The sequence below is a fragment of the Papio anubis genome, chromosome 17 (assembly GCF_008728515.1).
Source record: "Papio anubis isolate 15944 chromosome 17, Panubis1.0, whole genome shotgun sequence".
Taxonomy (NCBI): domain Eukaryota; kingdom Metazoa; phylum Chordata; class Mammalia; order Primates; family Cercopithecidae; genus Papio; species Papio anubis.
The window spans coordinates 1608634-1622321 of NC_044992.1; the positions used below are offsets into that span (position 1 = coordinate 1608634).

A 13688-nucleotide genomic window follows, 5' to 3' on the forward strand; every position below is an offset into this window, starting at 1 on the left:
TGCCACCCTGCTCACTGTAAGCTTCCTCCCGGTTCCCCATTCTTCCTGCTCTCACCGAGTGGTTGGGATCATAGGCGCCGGGCCACCTCGGCCTCGGGTTAGTTTTTTTTGTATTTTTTAGTAGAGACGGGTTTCTGGGACTGCGGCTCGCCAGGATGGTCTCGATCTCCCTGACCTCGTGATCCTGCCTCGCCTCTGCCTCCCCAAAGTGCTGGGATTACAGGCTTGAGCCACCGCGCCTGCCCTGGCTAATTTTTTTGTAGAAATGATGTCTTACTATGTTGCCCTGGCTGGTCTCAAACTCCTGGCCTCAAGCAATCCTCCGTCCTTGGCCTCCCAAAGTGCTGGGATTATAGGTGTGAGCCAGAGTGTCCAGCCAAAGATAGTCTTTTAAGGATACTTAATAGCCAGACTTTAAAAAAAAAAAAAAAATCAAATTGATACATTCTTCTCTGTTCATAGTTTACCACGTAGTTTCTTAGTTTCCCGCCTTTTCAGGTTTTACACCCTCTGACTTTCTGCGAATTTGCATTCCTTTCAAGTTCTTGCCTCTTAACTATTCAGGACCCACTTAGTAAATTTGGCTTGTCCGTCTCCAAGTTTCCCATTTTGGGCCTCGTGGGTGTTTATCGTTTGCTTGAAGACAGTATTGCTTACATCGGTCATAGGTTCTCCTTCTCAATTTCATGGATGAGAAATGGTTTCTTCATTTACTTTTCTCTGCAGCAGGTCCTGAGAGGCCTTAATGAAATCATTTTGTTTACTTTCTGGCCTTTACTTTAGGAACCTCTTGATCTGGGAAGTCACCGTCGAAAATTTGGATTTGTAGAATGTGGTTAGTTTTATTTTTAGAGGTCCTTTTTTCTGTCACGGCTTCACATACACCTCCTCTCCTCCCCTCAACTATTAGTTTCTATTTTTCAGTGCTAAGATTCTAAGAAAAGCGAGGTTAAGACGTCACTAATGTTTCTGTGAAACTTTCAGGACGTTTCCCCCCATTGCTCTTCGTTGTTTTTAATCTGCCTCGCAATGTCTGTCTACCTCTCTCGCTCGCTCTCTCTCTCTCGCTTTTACGAGCTCTCTCTCTCTCTCTCGCTTTCTCTCTCGCTCTTACGAATTCTCTCTCTCTCTCTCTCCTTTTATAAGTGGATCTATTTATACACAACTCTCAAATAATATGCTGTTGGCCAGGCGTGGTGGCTTACGCTTATAATCCCAGCACTCTGGGAGGCCGAGGTGGGCGGATCACCTGCAGGAGTTCGAGACCAGCCTGGCCAACATGGTGAAACCCCATCTCTACTGACAAAAATTAATCAGGCGCGGTGGTGTGTGCCTGTAATCCCAGCTACTCAGGAGGCTGAGACATGAGAATCGTTTGAACCCAGGAGGTGGAGGTTGCAGTGAGCCAAGTTCACACCAGTGCCCTCTAGCCTGGACAACAGAGTGAGATTCTGTCTCAAAAAAAAAAAATACACACACACCCACACACACACTTTTGAAGAGGGTGGTGAAATAGACTCTAACGTGGTAAATAATCATTTCCTTAGGCTGATATACAAATAGTACATTATGCCTCTCTATCCCTCCACAGAATTATTTTTCTGGTTGTCTATCTTTGCCTTATATTAAAATACATTTTAAAAAATCTGGGCTGGGCACAGTGGCTTACACCTGTAATCCCAGCACTTCGGGAGGCCAGAGCAGGGAGGATTGCTTAGCCCAGGAGTTTGATACCAGCCTGGACAACATAGTAAGATCCTATCTCTATAAAAATTTTTTTAAAAGAATCAGTCGGGCATGGTGGTGCACACCTATAGTCCCAGTCACTCGAGAAGCTGAAGTGGGAGGATTGTTTGAGCTCAGGAATTTGAGACTGCAGCGAGCTAAGATCATGCCATTGCACTCCAGCCTGGGGGACAGAGCAAGACCTTGTCTCAAAAAAATGAAAATCAGTTAATGTTCCCTAAACTATGTAGTGAAAGAAAATGAACTGGATATGTACGGAGGAGAAGCTACCCAGCATGAAATAAATTGGATGAATGGATGCTTGTGTGTGTTTTATGAAATTATAAATTACGTATGGGTAGACACATGTATTCTACAAAGGACATGCGTTTCCGTACACAGTCTTGAGGTAATTGCTGTTGTGTGTGTATTGATCTCTCTTGACTCCCCCGTTAGAACAGAAAATTTTAACCCTGGAACACTCCTATGTATATTTTTTACTAATTACTACGAGTGCCTAGAAGGGTGTGGTACGTGCTGTGGAAACTTAGTAAATAAATACTGGATAGATGGTGTATTGATCCTTTTAGCCAAATTCTATTCTGAAAAAATGTTTTGATATAGAGGGTATGAAATCACTGAACTAAATTATATTTTCTGAATTTGGAGGTTGAGTTTTGCAGACACGTGGTGCGTCTAAAAGAATGCATCTGATCCCTGTGGCTTCCCAGTGCCGGGCAGCTGCTCAGGTTTGGATTAAGGAGGCGGAAGGGTCTTAGTGGTCACCCACTTACGTGTCTTGACCAGAACTGATTCCTGCCCTTCGCACCCGACTCAACTCATTCTTACGGACTTCACTCTAGACTATTTAGTCTTCTAGACGCGTGGAGATCTGGGAGTTGTCTGGGGATTCGGAGGCAATCTATTTGTGATAGGTCCTTTACGTCCTGTCTTTCCTCTTGCTTTTTTTCTTATGTGACTAGTGCCTTGCCGTCAGTTTTGCCAGTTACAAAAGTTGATTTCCTTTTTCTGACCCGTTATCTCGCCCATTGAGGCAAGAGAAGTGTGTAAGAGGGCGGCCTTCAGAAAGAACAGTGTCTGGATTCATTACCATTATTACCTTGACCTCGGGGCTGACGTCAGCAAATGTAACAGTGAGCGTCTGTGTGCGCAGCCTTCGTTCTAGATTGCTTTTCTAGCCTCCAGCCTCAGTCTCTATTTGATCTGCGTATCTCTTGCATGCTACAAAGGAAAAGCTTTGCCTCTCATGTTATAAGATTTCACTAGTGGCACCTCAAACATTTAGAGTTATTGTAAAGCTTACTATAAAAAAGCTAAGTAGAATAATAATACTCCTTTTTGTTTGCATTTGTTTTTTAAGGTTCCACTGTTTCTAAGGCTTATGGTGCTTCAAAGACATTTGGAAAAGCTGGAGGTCCCAGCCTGTCAAACACTTCTGGGGGAACACAGTCCAAAGTGGTGCCCATTGCCAGCCTCACTCCTTACCAGTCCAAGTGAGTTATGCATAGAATAAGTTCAGAGTGTGCTTACAGAATCGTAGAAGCTGTTATGGACTCTTAAGTTATTTATGCGCAAACTTCAGGGTCACCACCAAATAAAATGGGTTTACTCTTTTTTTTTTTCTGAGGAGGAAAGGGGTACAGATTGTGGCAACCTTTAACTCTTGTTGGAAAATATAGCAATAGCAATCTGCCATAGCCTGTGAGGTTTCATTCATTTTGAAAGAATTTGAAATTAAAAATATTTAATGCTTAATCAGTTGGTAGTCTTATGAGTAAAAATAAATATTTCTGATAATTCAAAAGGCATTTACTCTTCTCCTATAAACAGGTGACTTCGTCTTTGGTTTAGTTGGCTAGATAATCTGCAGAATTTGTATTAACCACATTGACATACCCTGAGCCTATATTTCATTTATATGACTTTTTCCACTAAAAATTAATTTGAGGCTGGGCGCGGTGGCTCATGCCTGTCATCCCGGCACTTTAGGAGGCTGAGGTGGGCGGATCACCTGAGGTCGGGAGTTCGAGACCAGCCTGGCTGACATGGTGAAACCCTGTGTCTACTAAAAATACAAACATTAGCCAGGTGTGGTGGCGGACTCCTGTAATCCCAGCTACTCGGGAGGCTGAGGCAGGAGAATCGCTTGAACGCGGGAGGCGGAGGTTGCAGTGAGCTGAGATCGCGCCACTGCACTCCTGCCTGAGTGACAGAGTGAAATTCCGTCTCACAAAACAAATACACAAAATAAAGTCATTTGAATAGTTAAAAGTTAGAGTTCCTTTTTCAGAGTCCTTCCAGATATGTTTACGTTTATTCTTCAATACTCTGTAATGTAGGAAAGATCTTTTTCCCTGTGAAATTATAAGTAAGGTACCTAATGTGCCCTGTGCCTCCTTTTTCCGTGCCTCTCTGCAAGGTCACGCTGCTTCGGCGTGTTCTCCCTGATGGTCCACCGACATCCTGGATTTCTATTCAGGCTACATTAGGAGTGTGAGACAGAAGTTTGACACCAGTTACATCAGTTCCCATCATTGAAAACCATGGCAAAATACAATTGCTGGTGTGACTGTATTTTCCAGCTTAGAACCTTTCATTAAGGGGATATTGTTGCCTTGGTGATGCTTTTTGGAGAAGGGAGAGAGTTTATAAATTTACTTATTTGACAGGAGAATGAGTTAGTATTAAGTCACCTTGCATGTTTTACTATTTGCTTATTCTGTAAAACTGTCAAACCGATGTGTCATCTTGGGGTTTTAATTAGCTGGATTAAAATACAGGTTGGAAAATGGAATATGTGTTTGAAGGCGAGAAAGGCTGTAGGAAGATGATTTCTTACTTGATCTTTTCTAAGGAAGACTCCAAGCACTAATATAATCGATTTGGTTTGTAGGTGGACTATTTGTGCTCGTGTTACCAACAAAAGTCAGATCCGTACCTGGAGCAACTCCCGAGGGGAAGGGAAGCTTTTCTCTCTAGAACTGGTTGATGAAAGTGTGAGTATCTGTCACGTGGGGAAGTAAGAGTAGTAGACTCTCTGAGAAACAAAAAGCTCAGCTCTGCGGGCCTACGAGGTGAAAAATAATAGTAGGCCAGAGACAAGCATGATTGTTATTGTGCTTTTCCCTCTGTCTTTTGATGCTGTCTGGAGTAGAGGGTTAAGGTCATAAATAAAATCTTTGATCTCAAATACAGTGTTTGTAGCAGTAGAACGTAGTTTTCTAAATGTGTAAGTAGCCCCATGGGCAGGAGGGACTGGAGACCATCTGATTTGCTGGCAGGTGCAGTCAGAGCACTGGGAGGTGATGCCTGCTTGTGAGCACAGTGCAGCTTTGGGCCACCGCAGAAGGCACACAGTCGTGACCTTGGTACAGAAATGGTTTTGTGGGAAATGGGCTCTGACTGTGCACGTTCTGTATTTGCTTTATTTAAACTAAACCAAACCATGACAATGAGACTAAATTCCTATCCCATGGAAGCATGACCGTCTTGATAGCTGTTCATCTATTAGTTTTATTAATAATTCCTGAAATGGCCGGGCGCGGTGGCTCACGCCTGTAATTCCGGCACTTTGGGAGGCCAAGGCGGGCAGATCACTTGAGGTCAGGAGTTTGAGACCAGCCTGGCTAACATAGTGAAACCCCGTTTATACTAAAAATACAAAAATTAGCCGGGTGTGGTGGCAGATGCCTGTAGTCCCAGCTACTTGGGAGGCTGAGGCAGGAGAATCGCTTGAACCCAGGAGGCAGAGGTTGCAGCCAGCCAAGATTGCACCACTGCACTCCAGCCTGGGCGACAGAGCAGAGCAAGACTCCATCTAAATAATAATAATAATAATAATAATAGTAATAATAATAATTCCTAAAATGCACTTCAGCCTTTTTTTCAAACTGCTGCAGATTTCCTGTCGGTTCAGACTCCCAAAGGGGGAGAAAAAAAGTAGATGTCGTTTTTTTTTTTTTTTTGGAAGTTAACACCCAGAATGTTTGACTGTGTGATGGCAGAATCAATATTAGAACCTATTTTTAGGCCGGGCGCGGTGGCTCAAGCCTGTAATCCCAGCACTTTGGGAGGCCGAGACGGGCAGATCACGAGGTCAGGAGATCGAGACCATCCTGGCTAATACGGTGAAACCCCATCTCTACTAAAAAATACAAAATAGCGAGGGAGGCCGAAGTGGGGTGCCTGTAGTCCCAGCTACTCCGGGGAGGCTGAGGCAGGAAGAATCATAAACCGGGAGGCCCGAGGAGCTTGCAGTGAGCCTGAGATCCGGCCACTGCACTCAGCCAGTGACAAACGAGACTCCATCTCAAAAAAAAAAGAACCTTTTTTTACAAATTAACTCAATGTGTGGTGGGTTGGCTAAAATTTCTTGTCCACCTGTAGCATTCTGGCTGACAGAAAACCAAAAGTGAAAATCAGATCACAAGCAACTTGAAAACATGACTTATTCTGACATTTTTGTCAACGGCCCCGAATGTGAAGTGGTTTGTCACCGAGAGGGCAGCTGAAGGGAGCTGGTGAATCACCCCCGTGCAGCACCTTCCTCGTGGGCTCCGGGCGTGTCCCTCAGTATTCAGCTGTTTTTGGTTTTTATTGTCAGAATAAATTAAACTCGTTGTTGCCCTCTTGTGCTGTTGTGTTTCTCAGTTGAGGCTAATGCAGCATGATTATGGGATCAGCTAGTTGAAATTCTCATTCTTCAGCGGGGCCAGTGACTTGAATGTGTGACTGTAAAATGCGGGTTCCTGGGATGTCCGTAGTCCTCTCTGGGCCCCGTTTGTGTGTGTGCCCCTGCTCTCAGATGTCACTTGGTGCTGGGGTGGCCTGTGTTCGATCCCAGTGTCACATGGTGCTGGGGTGGCCTGTGCTCAGTCCCAGTGTTACTTGGTGCTGGGGTGCCTGTGTTGATCAGTGGCTGGTGCTGGGGTAGCCTGTGCTCCCGTCCCAATGTCACTTGGTGCTGGGGTGGCCTGTGTTAGATCCCAGTGTCACTTGTGCTGGTGGCATGTCAGTGGCTCTGTCACTTGGTGCTGGGGTGGCCTGTGTTCAATCCCAGTGTCACTTGGTGCTGGGGTGGCCTGTGTTCAGTCCCAGTGTCACTTGGTGCTGGGGTGGCCTGTGTTCGATCCCGCAGCCCTAACCTGCCCACTTGCTTCTGCAGGGTGAAATCAGAGCTACAGCTTTCAACGAGCAAGTGGACAAGTTCTTTCCCCTTATTGAAGTGAACAAGGTATGGCTGTGCTGACTTTAGAACTGACAGGCCCCGGGGTAGAGGCGGATGAGAAGACTCTGGCCCAGGGGAGGGGTGTGTGGTGACAGACCAGGGGTTTCTGTCCAATGTGATGGCAGTCTCAAATTCTGTGACGTGGCCTCCTGCGCAGGTGTATTATTTCTCGAAAGGTACTCTGAAGATTGCTAACAAACAGTTCACAGCTGTTAAAAATGACTACGAGATGACCTTCAATAACGAGACTTCCGTCATGCCCTGTGAAGACGACCGTCATTTACCTACGGTTCAGTTTGATTTCACGGGGATCGATGACCTCGAGAGCAAGTCGAAAGACTCACTTGTAGGTAAGCTCATGCATGGGAAGGAGGAGCAGGGAGGACTCGCTTTCTTTGCACCGTACGGGGCAGTGTCAGGACTTCAGTGCTTGCCCTTCACCCTTTGCTGGCGTCAGAGTGGGAGCCTTGACCGCCTCCTGCTCACACGCGCCTGTGTTTTAGACATCATCGGGATCTGCAAGAGCTACGAAGATGCCACTAAAATCACAGTGAGGTCTAACAACAGAGAGGTTGCCAAGAGGAATATCTACCTGATGGACACATCTGGGAAGGTGGTGACTGCCACGCTGTGGGGGGAAGATGTAAGTGCTAGGATGGGGCAGTCAGCACACACAGGAGGAGCCCCTGGGGTGGAGGCGGTCTTGTCCTGTAGGATGGGGCGGTCAGCGCACACAGGAGGAGCCCCTGGCGGGGAGGCGGTCTTGTCCTGTAGGATGGGGCGGTCAGCACACACAGGAGGAGCTCCTGGGGGAGAGGCGGTCTTGTCCTGTAGGATGGGGCGGTCAGCGCACACAGGAGAAGCTCCTCGTGGGGGCGATTTTGTCCTATGAGTTGGGAGCTTTCACCGTGTAGATGGGAAGGGTTGTGCTGTCTGGCAAATACTTGAAATCCTTTATCTTCTGTGAGATTTGCTGTAATTCAGGCTTTACGTGGGGGAAACGCTGTTTCCCCCGACTCGAGGAAAGCGGTGATAGTTTCGATGTGTCTCTGAGCAGATTCTCGTGTGTGAGGTCTGTCTTGTATAGATTCCATGTACACTGATTACATTCACTCTACTATTGACTGTTTGCCTTGTTTTCTATAAAAACCGTCTGTGTTCTTCCTGCTAGTGACACTTGTCTATGTCTGGTGTTTCTTTTACAGGCTGATAAATTTGATGGTTCTAGACAGCCCGTGTTGGCCATCAAAGGAGCCAGAGTCTCTGATTTCGGTGGACGGAGCCTCTCCGTGCTGTCTTCAAGCACTATCATTGCGAATCCTGACATCCCGGAGGCCTATAAGCTCCGTGGTTGGTAAGTTTTGTGGGGCTAAACAAAGGGTTACTTGAGGCTAGGCTTTGAGAAAAGCTGGTTACAGTCAGTGTGTGAGCTCTGCCAGGCAGAAGGCCTCGTTACTGAGCGGTGCAGCTCCTGTGTTTCTGGGAGGCGTTATGCCTTCCGAGAGGAGGGCTTTAAAGTCCTTAAACTGACAAACCTGTCATCCCAGGACAAACCTAGAGTCGGAGGAGGCAATTAGAATGTGAGTGCTGCCTGCTGACCTCGATCCTGCCACAGGAGGGGACGGCCAGGCTTCAGCAGCTGTGCGGAGTGCTGAGGGCGCCTTTCTTTCCAGGGCTTCAGCTCTGGGCCTCTGTGGTATGGGGGGAACCCACGCTTTCTTTCTCTGTCAAGTCTTTGGTGCCAATCACATCTTCTAGTGTGTATTCACTGGACTCTGATCAAGTGTGGTGAGAACAATGGGCTTTTTGTTAGGATTAGATTGCTATTCCCAAAGCACTCAAGGGATGAGGAGAGCCTGTTAAAATCTCCTCACTGTATCTAGCTTTTCAGGACATTCAAACTTTGTCTTAAAAGAGTGCTTCAAACCGAAACACGGGATGCAAGGATTGATGCGGGCAGGGGAAACACTTCGCCAGCCCGAGCTTCAGTAATTCCTGTAGCTGTAGTCACGGGGGACGTGCGTCGGTTTCCAGCTGTGTCTTAGGATTTAAGCAACTAAAGAATGAGCTCATTTTACATACTCCTCCTTTGTTTTGACTCATTTGAACCAATGGCACTGGTGTCTGACCAGTTTCCTGAGCCATCTTCTGGAATGTTCAGTCACTAAGCCGTCCGCACGAGCACTGTGGGCCACACGTGTCTACCGCACTGCAGGGTCCGTCCATAGTCTGACCAGAACTAGCCACAGATTTGGTTTGTTCTTGTTGCTTGATTTTCTTTCGCGCTCTGAAGCTCCACTCCAGGTTAATTGCATTCCCACATTAAGGTCTTCATATTTTACTTGCCAATAACCATGATCCTAGTCAACATAAAAAGCACGGCTGTCCCCAGAATAAAATAACTTGGCATTGATCAAAGACAAGTTCGGTGCACACACGCTATCTGGACAAGGATTAGAGATGTTTAGATCTTGGCCATAACAATGTAGAGTTTTTACTGTAAGAAGGGCCACCTCTCCTTGCTCTTGCTAGTCACCACTCCTGACAAGTGGTCTTTGGTGGCAAATGTGTCCTTGGAGCTTTCGAAACCGTAAACTTGTGTAGCTGGTAGTGGTGAAACGGATTTATGGGCCTTGCTGTGCCCCTGTGAGGGATTTAGCCGCTGACCTGACAGGAGAAGGCAGTTGTCTGCAGCTTAGGGCACCATCCATTCTGTTCGATGGTCTCTGTTCCGGGAGCCTGTTCTTTGTGCGGTTACCCACCGTGGGATGGTGTTCGGCATATGCCTTTCTTCTCAGGCCGGCTCCTCTCTGCCGCAGCTGTGATCCTGAGCACTTTCTCCTTGGCCCCTTTTTCTTCATATCAGTTGATGTGTGATCAAGAAGTACAATCAATTTTCATAATTTAATACAAATTAATTTAACTTTAGTGTTAGCAAAAGTAAAATTTCACTAAGAAAGTAAATCTACAAGAAAAAAGATAATGCCTTCTGATTAGTTGCTCTGGTTTATAAAATCTTTTGGACCAGGCACAGTGGCTCACGCCTGTAATCCCAGCACTTTGGGAGGCCAAGGTGGGCAATTGTTTGAGGCCAGGAGTTCAAGACCAGCCTGGCCAACATGGTGAAACCTTGTCTCTACAAAAAACACAAAAATCAGCCAGGCGTGGTGGCACGTGCCTGTAGTCCCAGCTAACTCGGGAGGCTGAGGCATGAGAAGCACTTGGCAGGAGGTGGAAGTTGCAGCAAGCCAAGTTAGTACCACTACCCTCCATCCTGGGTGACAAAGCAAGACTCTGTCTCAAAACAAAAAAAAACACTTTTGGCTTCTGTATCAGGCATAGGAGGCCTTTCATGGAAACCCTTTTGCTATCACGGTATATTGACTGTCCCTCTCCATACTGATACTTTTCGGGGAAGATCAGAATGCAGCTGCTGGCTGAGAATGAGCGTTAGTAGCCTAAAGGACTAGCCCAGACGGCCGCTTTATAGCTTACTGGTTGTTGACTTTCCTGGTTTCTGATTTTGGGCCTGGGTTGGTCCGGCCACTGCTGATAGGCAAGGCTAGTTTAAGAAAGGATTCTTCGGTACTTTGGCAGTGATTCTCTTCACCACTGGGGGGCATCAAAGCAACTGGGATTCAAAGAGAGGTCATTCCCTTTCTTCAGTAGACTTTGGGCCAGGAGCAGTGCCCCACGCCCTGAAATCCCAGCACTTTGGGAGGCCAAGGGAGGAGGAACGCCTGAGTCCAGGAGTTTGAGCTCAGCCTGTTCAACATAACAAGACCCTATCTCTAAAAAAAAAAAAAAAAAAAAAATGTAATGGGCCTGGGCATGGTAGTCCCGGTTACTTAGCGGGGCTAAGGTGGGAGGATCCCTTGAGCTCAGGAGGTCAGAGCTGCCTTGAACCGTGACTGTATCATTGCACTACAGCCTGGCTGACAGAGTGAAACACTGACACCATTTTTTTGTTTAATTTAAATATTTTTTAAAAGATAGAATTACGAAGATACTGACTTCAGCCGAGGTGACCGTGACCTGTGTGGAAGCTGGGCGGGTGGTGGGAAACCTGTGTCTGGCGTACAGCAACAAGTTGCGTGTTGAGAAGCATATCATACATACCGAGGACTCGTCATCCGCTGTTTGTTCCCGTTCTCAGGTTTGACGCAGAAGGACAGGCCTTAGACGGTGTTTCCATCTCTGATCTAAAGAGCGGTGGCGTTGGAGGGGGCAACACGAACTGGAAAACCTTGTACGAGGTCAAATCTGAGAACCTGGGCCAAGGCGACAAGGTACCCGGCATTCCTAACCACCTTCACAGAGGCCTGCAAAGTGTGCAGGAGGATAGATTTAGGAACCTGACTTCCGACACCAGCTGTCAGAGCTGTAATTCTTACCCGGGGCTGTGACCCGAGCGTGACGTGGGGGTTGAGATTCCCTGGCAAGGGAAGTAGCCAGGTGGGCTCATGGGAGTGTGTGTTAACCCTCAGGGGACTGGAGGCAGGAGAGTCTGAAGAACTCTTAGAGTCAATTCCGAGAGGGATCTTGGAGCAGGGGTGACAGTCGAGCTTTGTGGTATCGTATCAGCCGCCTTCGGGTCCATGTGTCTTTTCTGTGATCCTTCCTGCAAATTAAAGTTCCCACATATCAAAAAGATGTGTTTTGAGATGAGCATTAGTCCGGCTCAGTGTCAGACATGAGGCAGTTTCACGGGTGCTGTTCCTGGCTGTAGAAGACAGTGTATTAACCTCGTAGGCTGAGAGCTGCCGGCATTCCCTGACAAGGATTGGCCCTGATATCTGACTTTTAGTTGCAGCTTTCCTTTCAGTGTTTGTATTTAATGACCCTCCTCCCGTCTTGATCTAAACCTGTATTCTGCTGGCAGTTCAGTGTTTAGATCATTTGTTTCTCCTTTATGCTCCTAAAATAGCAATGCCTCTCTTTTATTTTCGTCATATACAGTGTAGGTTTCCTTCCTACTCTCATTTCACTGTACACCCTCATCCATCATTGTCAACAGCAGCTCTTACAGTGCTCTTAGAGAACATCTCGAGAATCAAACACTGGACAGATCCTTGTCGTCCTGTCATGGGACACCCAGTCTTTCGGTTCTCTGTAATCCCAGCCACCCGGGAGGCTGAGGCAAGTGGATCGCAGGAGCCCAGGAGTTCTACTGAGCAACGTGGGAGACCCCTTCTCTTAAAAACAAAAACTTACTTGCTAAAAAATGCTGACAATCATCTGAGCCTTCGGCAAGTCGTCATCTTCTCGTTGGTGGGGGTTTGTTTCAGTGTGGATGGCTGGCTGATCACGGCGATGGTTGCTGAACATCAGGGTGTCTTTGTCAGTTTCTTAAAATAAGACAGCAGTGAAGTTTGCCACGTTGGTTGACTCTTCCTTTCACAAAAGATTTCTCCGTAGCAGGTGATGCTGTTTGACAGCATTTTACCCACAGTAGAACTTTTTCAAATTGGAGTCTGTCCCTCTCAGGTCCTGTCACTGCTTTATCAACCATCGCAAAAGGATTTGTGAATTCTAAATCCTTTGTTGTCCTTTCAACAATGCTCATAGCATCCTCACCAGAAGAGATTTCATCTCGAGAAACTACTTTCCTTGCCCGTCGTAAGGAGCAGCTCCTCATCCGTTCAGGTTTGATCCTGAGATTACAGCAGTTCAGGCCCATTTTCAGGCCCCACTTCTGATTCTAGTTCTCTTGTTGTTTTCATCACATCTGCAGGTCCCTCCTCCACCAAAGTCTTGAAGCCTTAGTGTCAACCATGAGGGTGGGAATCAACTTGTTCCAACTCCTGTCGACGTTGGGATTTTGGCCTCCTCCCATGAATCATGAATGTTCCTTTTTTTTTTTTTTTAATTTGAGACAGGGTCTCATTCTGTCACTCAGGCCGGAGTGCAGTGGCTTGATGACAGCTCACTGCAGTCTCCACCTCCCAGGCTCCCAAGATGGGACTACAGGTGCTACCACACCTGGCTAATTGTGTTTTTTGTAGAGACGGCATTTTGCCATGTTGCCCAGGCTGCTCTCAAACTCCTGGGTTCAAGGGATCTCCCTGCCTCAGCCTCCCAAAGTGCCAGGGGTTACAGACGTGAGCCACTGTGCCCAGCCAGCTGTTCTTAATAGCATCTAGAATGGTGAATCCTTTTCAGATTTTCAATTTACTTTCCCCAGATCCATCAGAGGAATCACTCTGGCGGCTATTGCCTTGTGAAATGTGTCTCTTAGACTTAAAAAGTCAGAGTTACTCCTTGATCTGCATGGGCTGCAGAATAGACGTTGTTATCAAGCATGAAAACAGTATTAATCTCCTTTACTGTGTGTCTCCATTGAGCCCTCGGGTGAACAGGTGCATTGTCAATGAGCAGTCGTATTTTTAAAGGAATCTCTTTTTCTGAGCAGTAGGTCTCAACAGTGGGCTTAAAACAGTCAATAAACCACACTATAAATAGATATGCTGTCATCCAGGCTTTGAGGTTCTATTTATAAAGCAGAGGCAAAGTAGATTCAGCATAGTTCTTATGAGCCCTAGGATTTTTGACATGGTCAGCGCGCCCTGGCTTTACCTTACAGTCCCCAGCTGCATGGGCGCCTAACAGGAGAGTCAGCCTGTCCTTTGAAGCTTTGAAGCCAGGCATTGATTTCTACTGTCTAGGATGAATGTTCTTGATGGCATCTTCTTCCGGAAGACTGTTCTGTCTCCGC

At 46.8% G+C, this 13688-nt stretch overlaps 1 protein-coding gene across 2 annotated transcripts in view; it reads left to right on the top strand.

The window, feature by feature from the left end:
- RPA1 (replication protein A1) overlaps positions 1-13688 on the top strand; it is a 66038-nt gene that overhangs the window by 37452 nt on the left and 14898 nt on the right. For both annotated transcript variants that reach the window (XM_009189331.2, XM_003912069.3), the window contains exons 7-13: positions 3107-3239; positions 4640-4742; positions 6911-6979; positions 7131-7323; positions 7477-7616; positions 8179-8327; positions 11130-11262. In XM_009189331.2, the coding sequence (XP_009187595.1) occupies positions 3107-3239; positions 4640-4742; positions 6911-6979; positions 7131-7323; positions 7477-7616; positions 8179-8327; positions 11130-11262 (920 nt within the window). The remainder of the gene's footprint in view (positions 1-3106; positions 3240-4639; positions 4743-6910; positions 6980-7130; positions 7324-7476; positions 7617-8178; positions 8328-11129; positions 11263-13688) is intronic.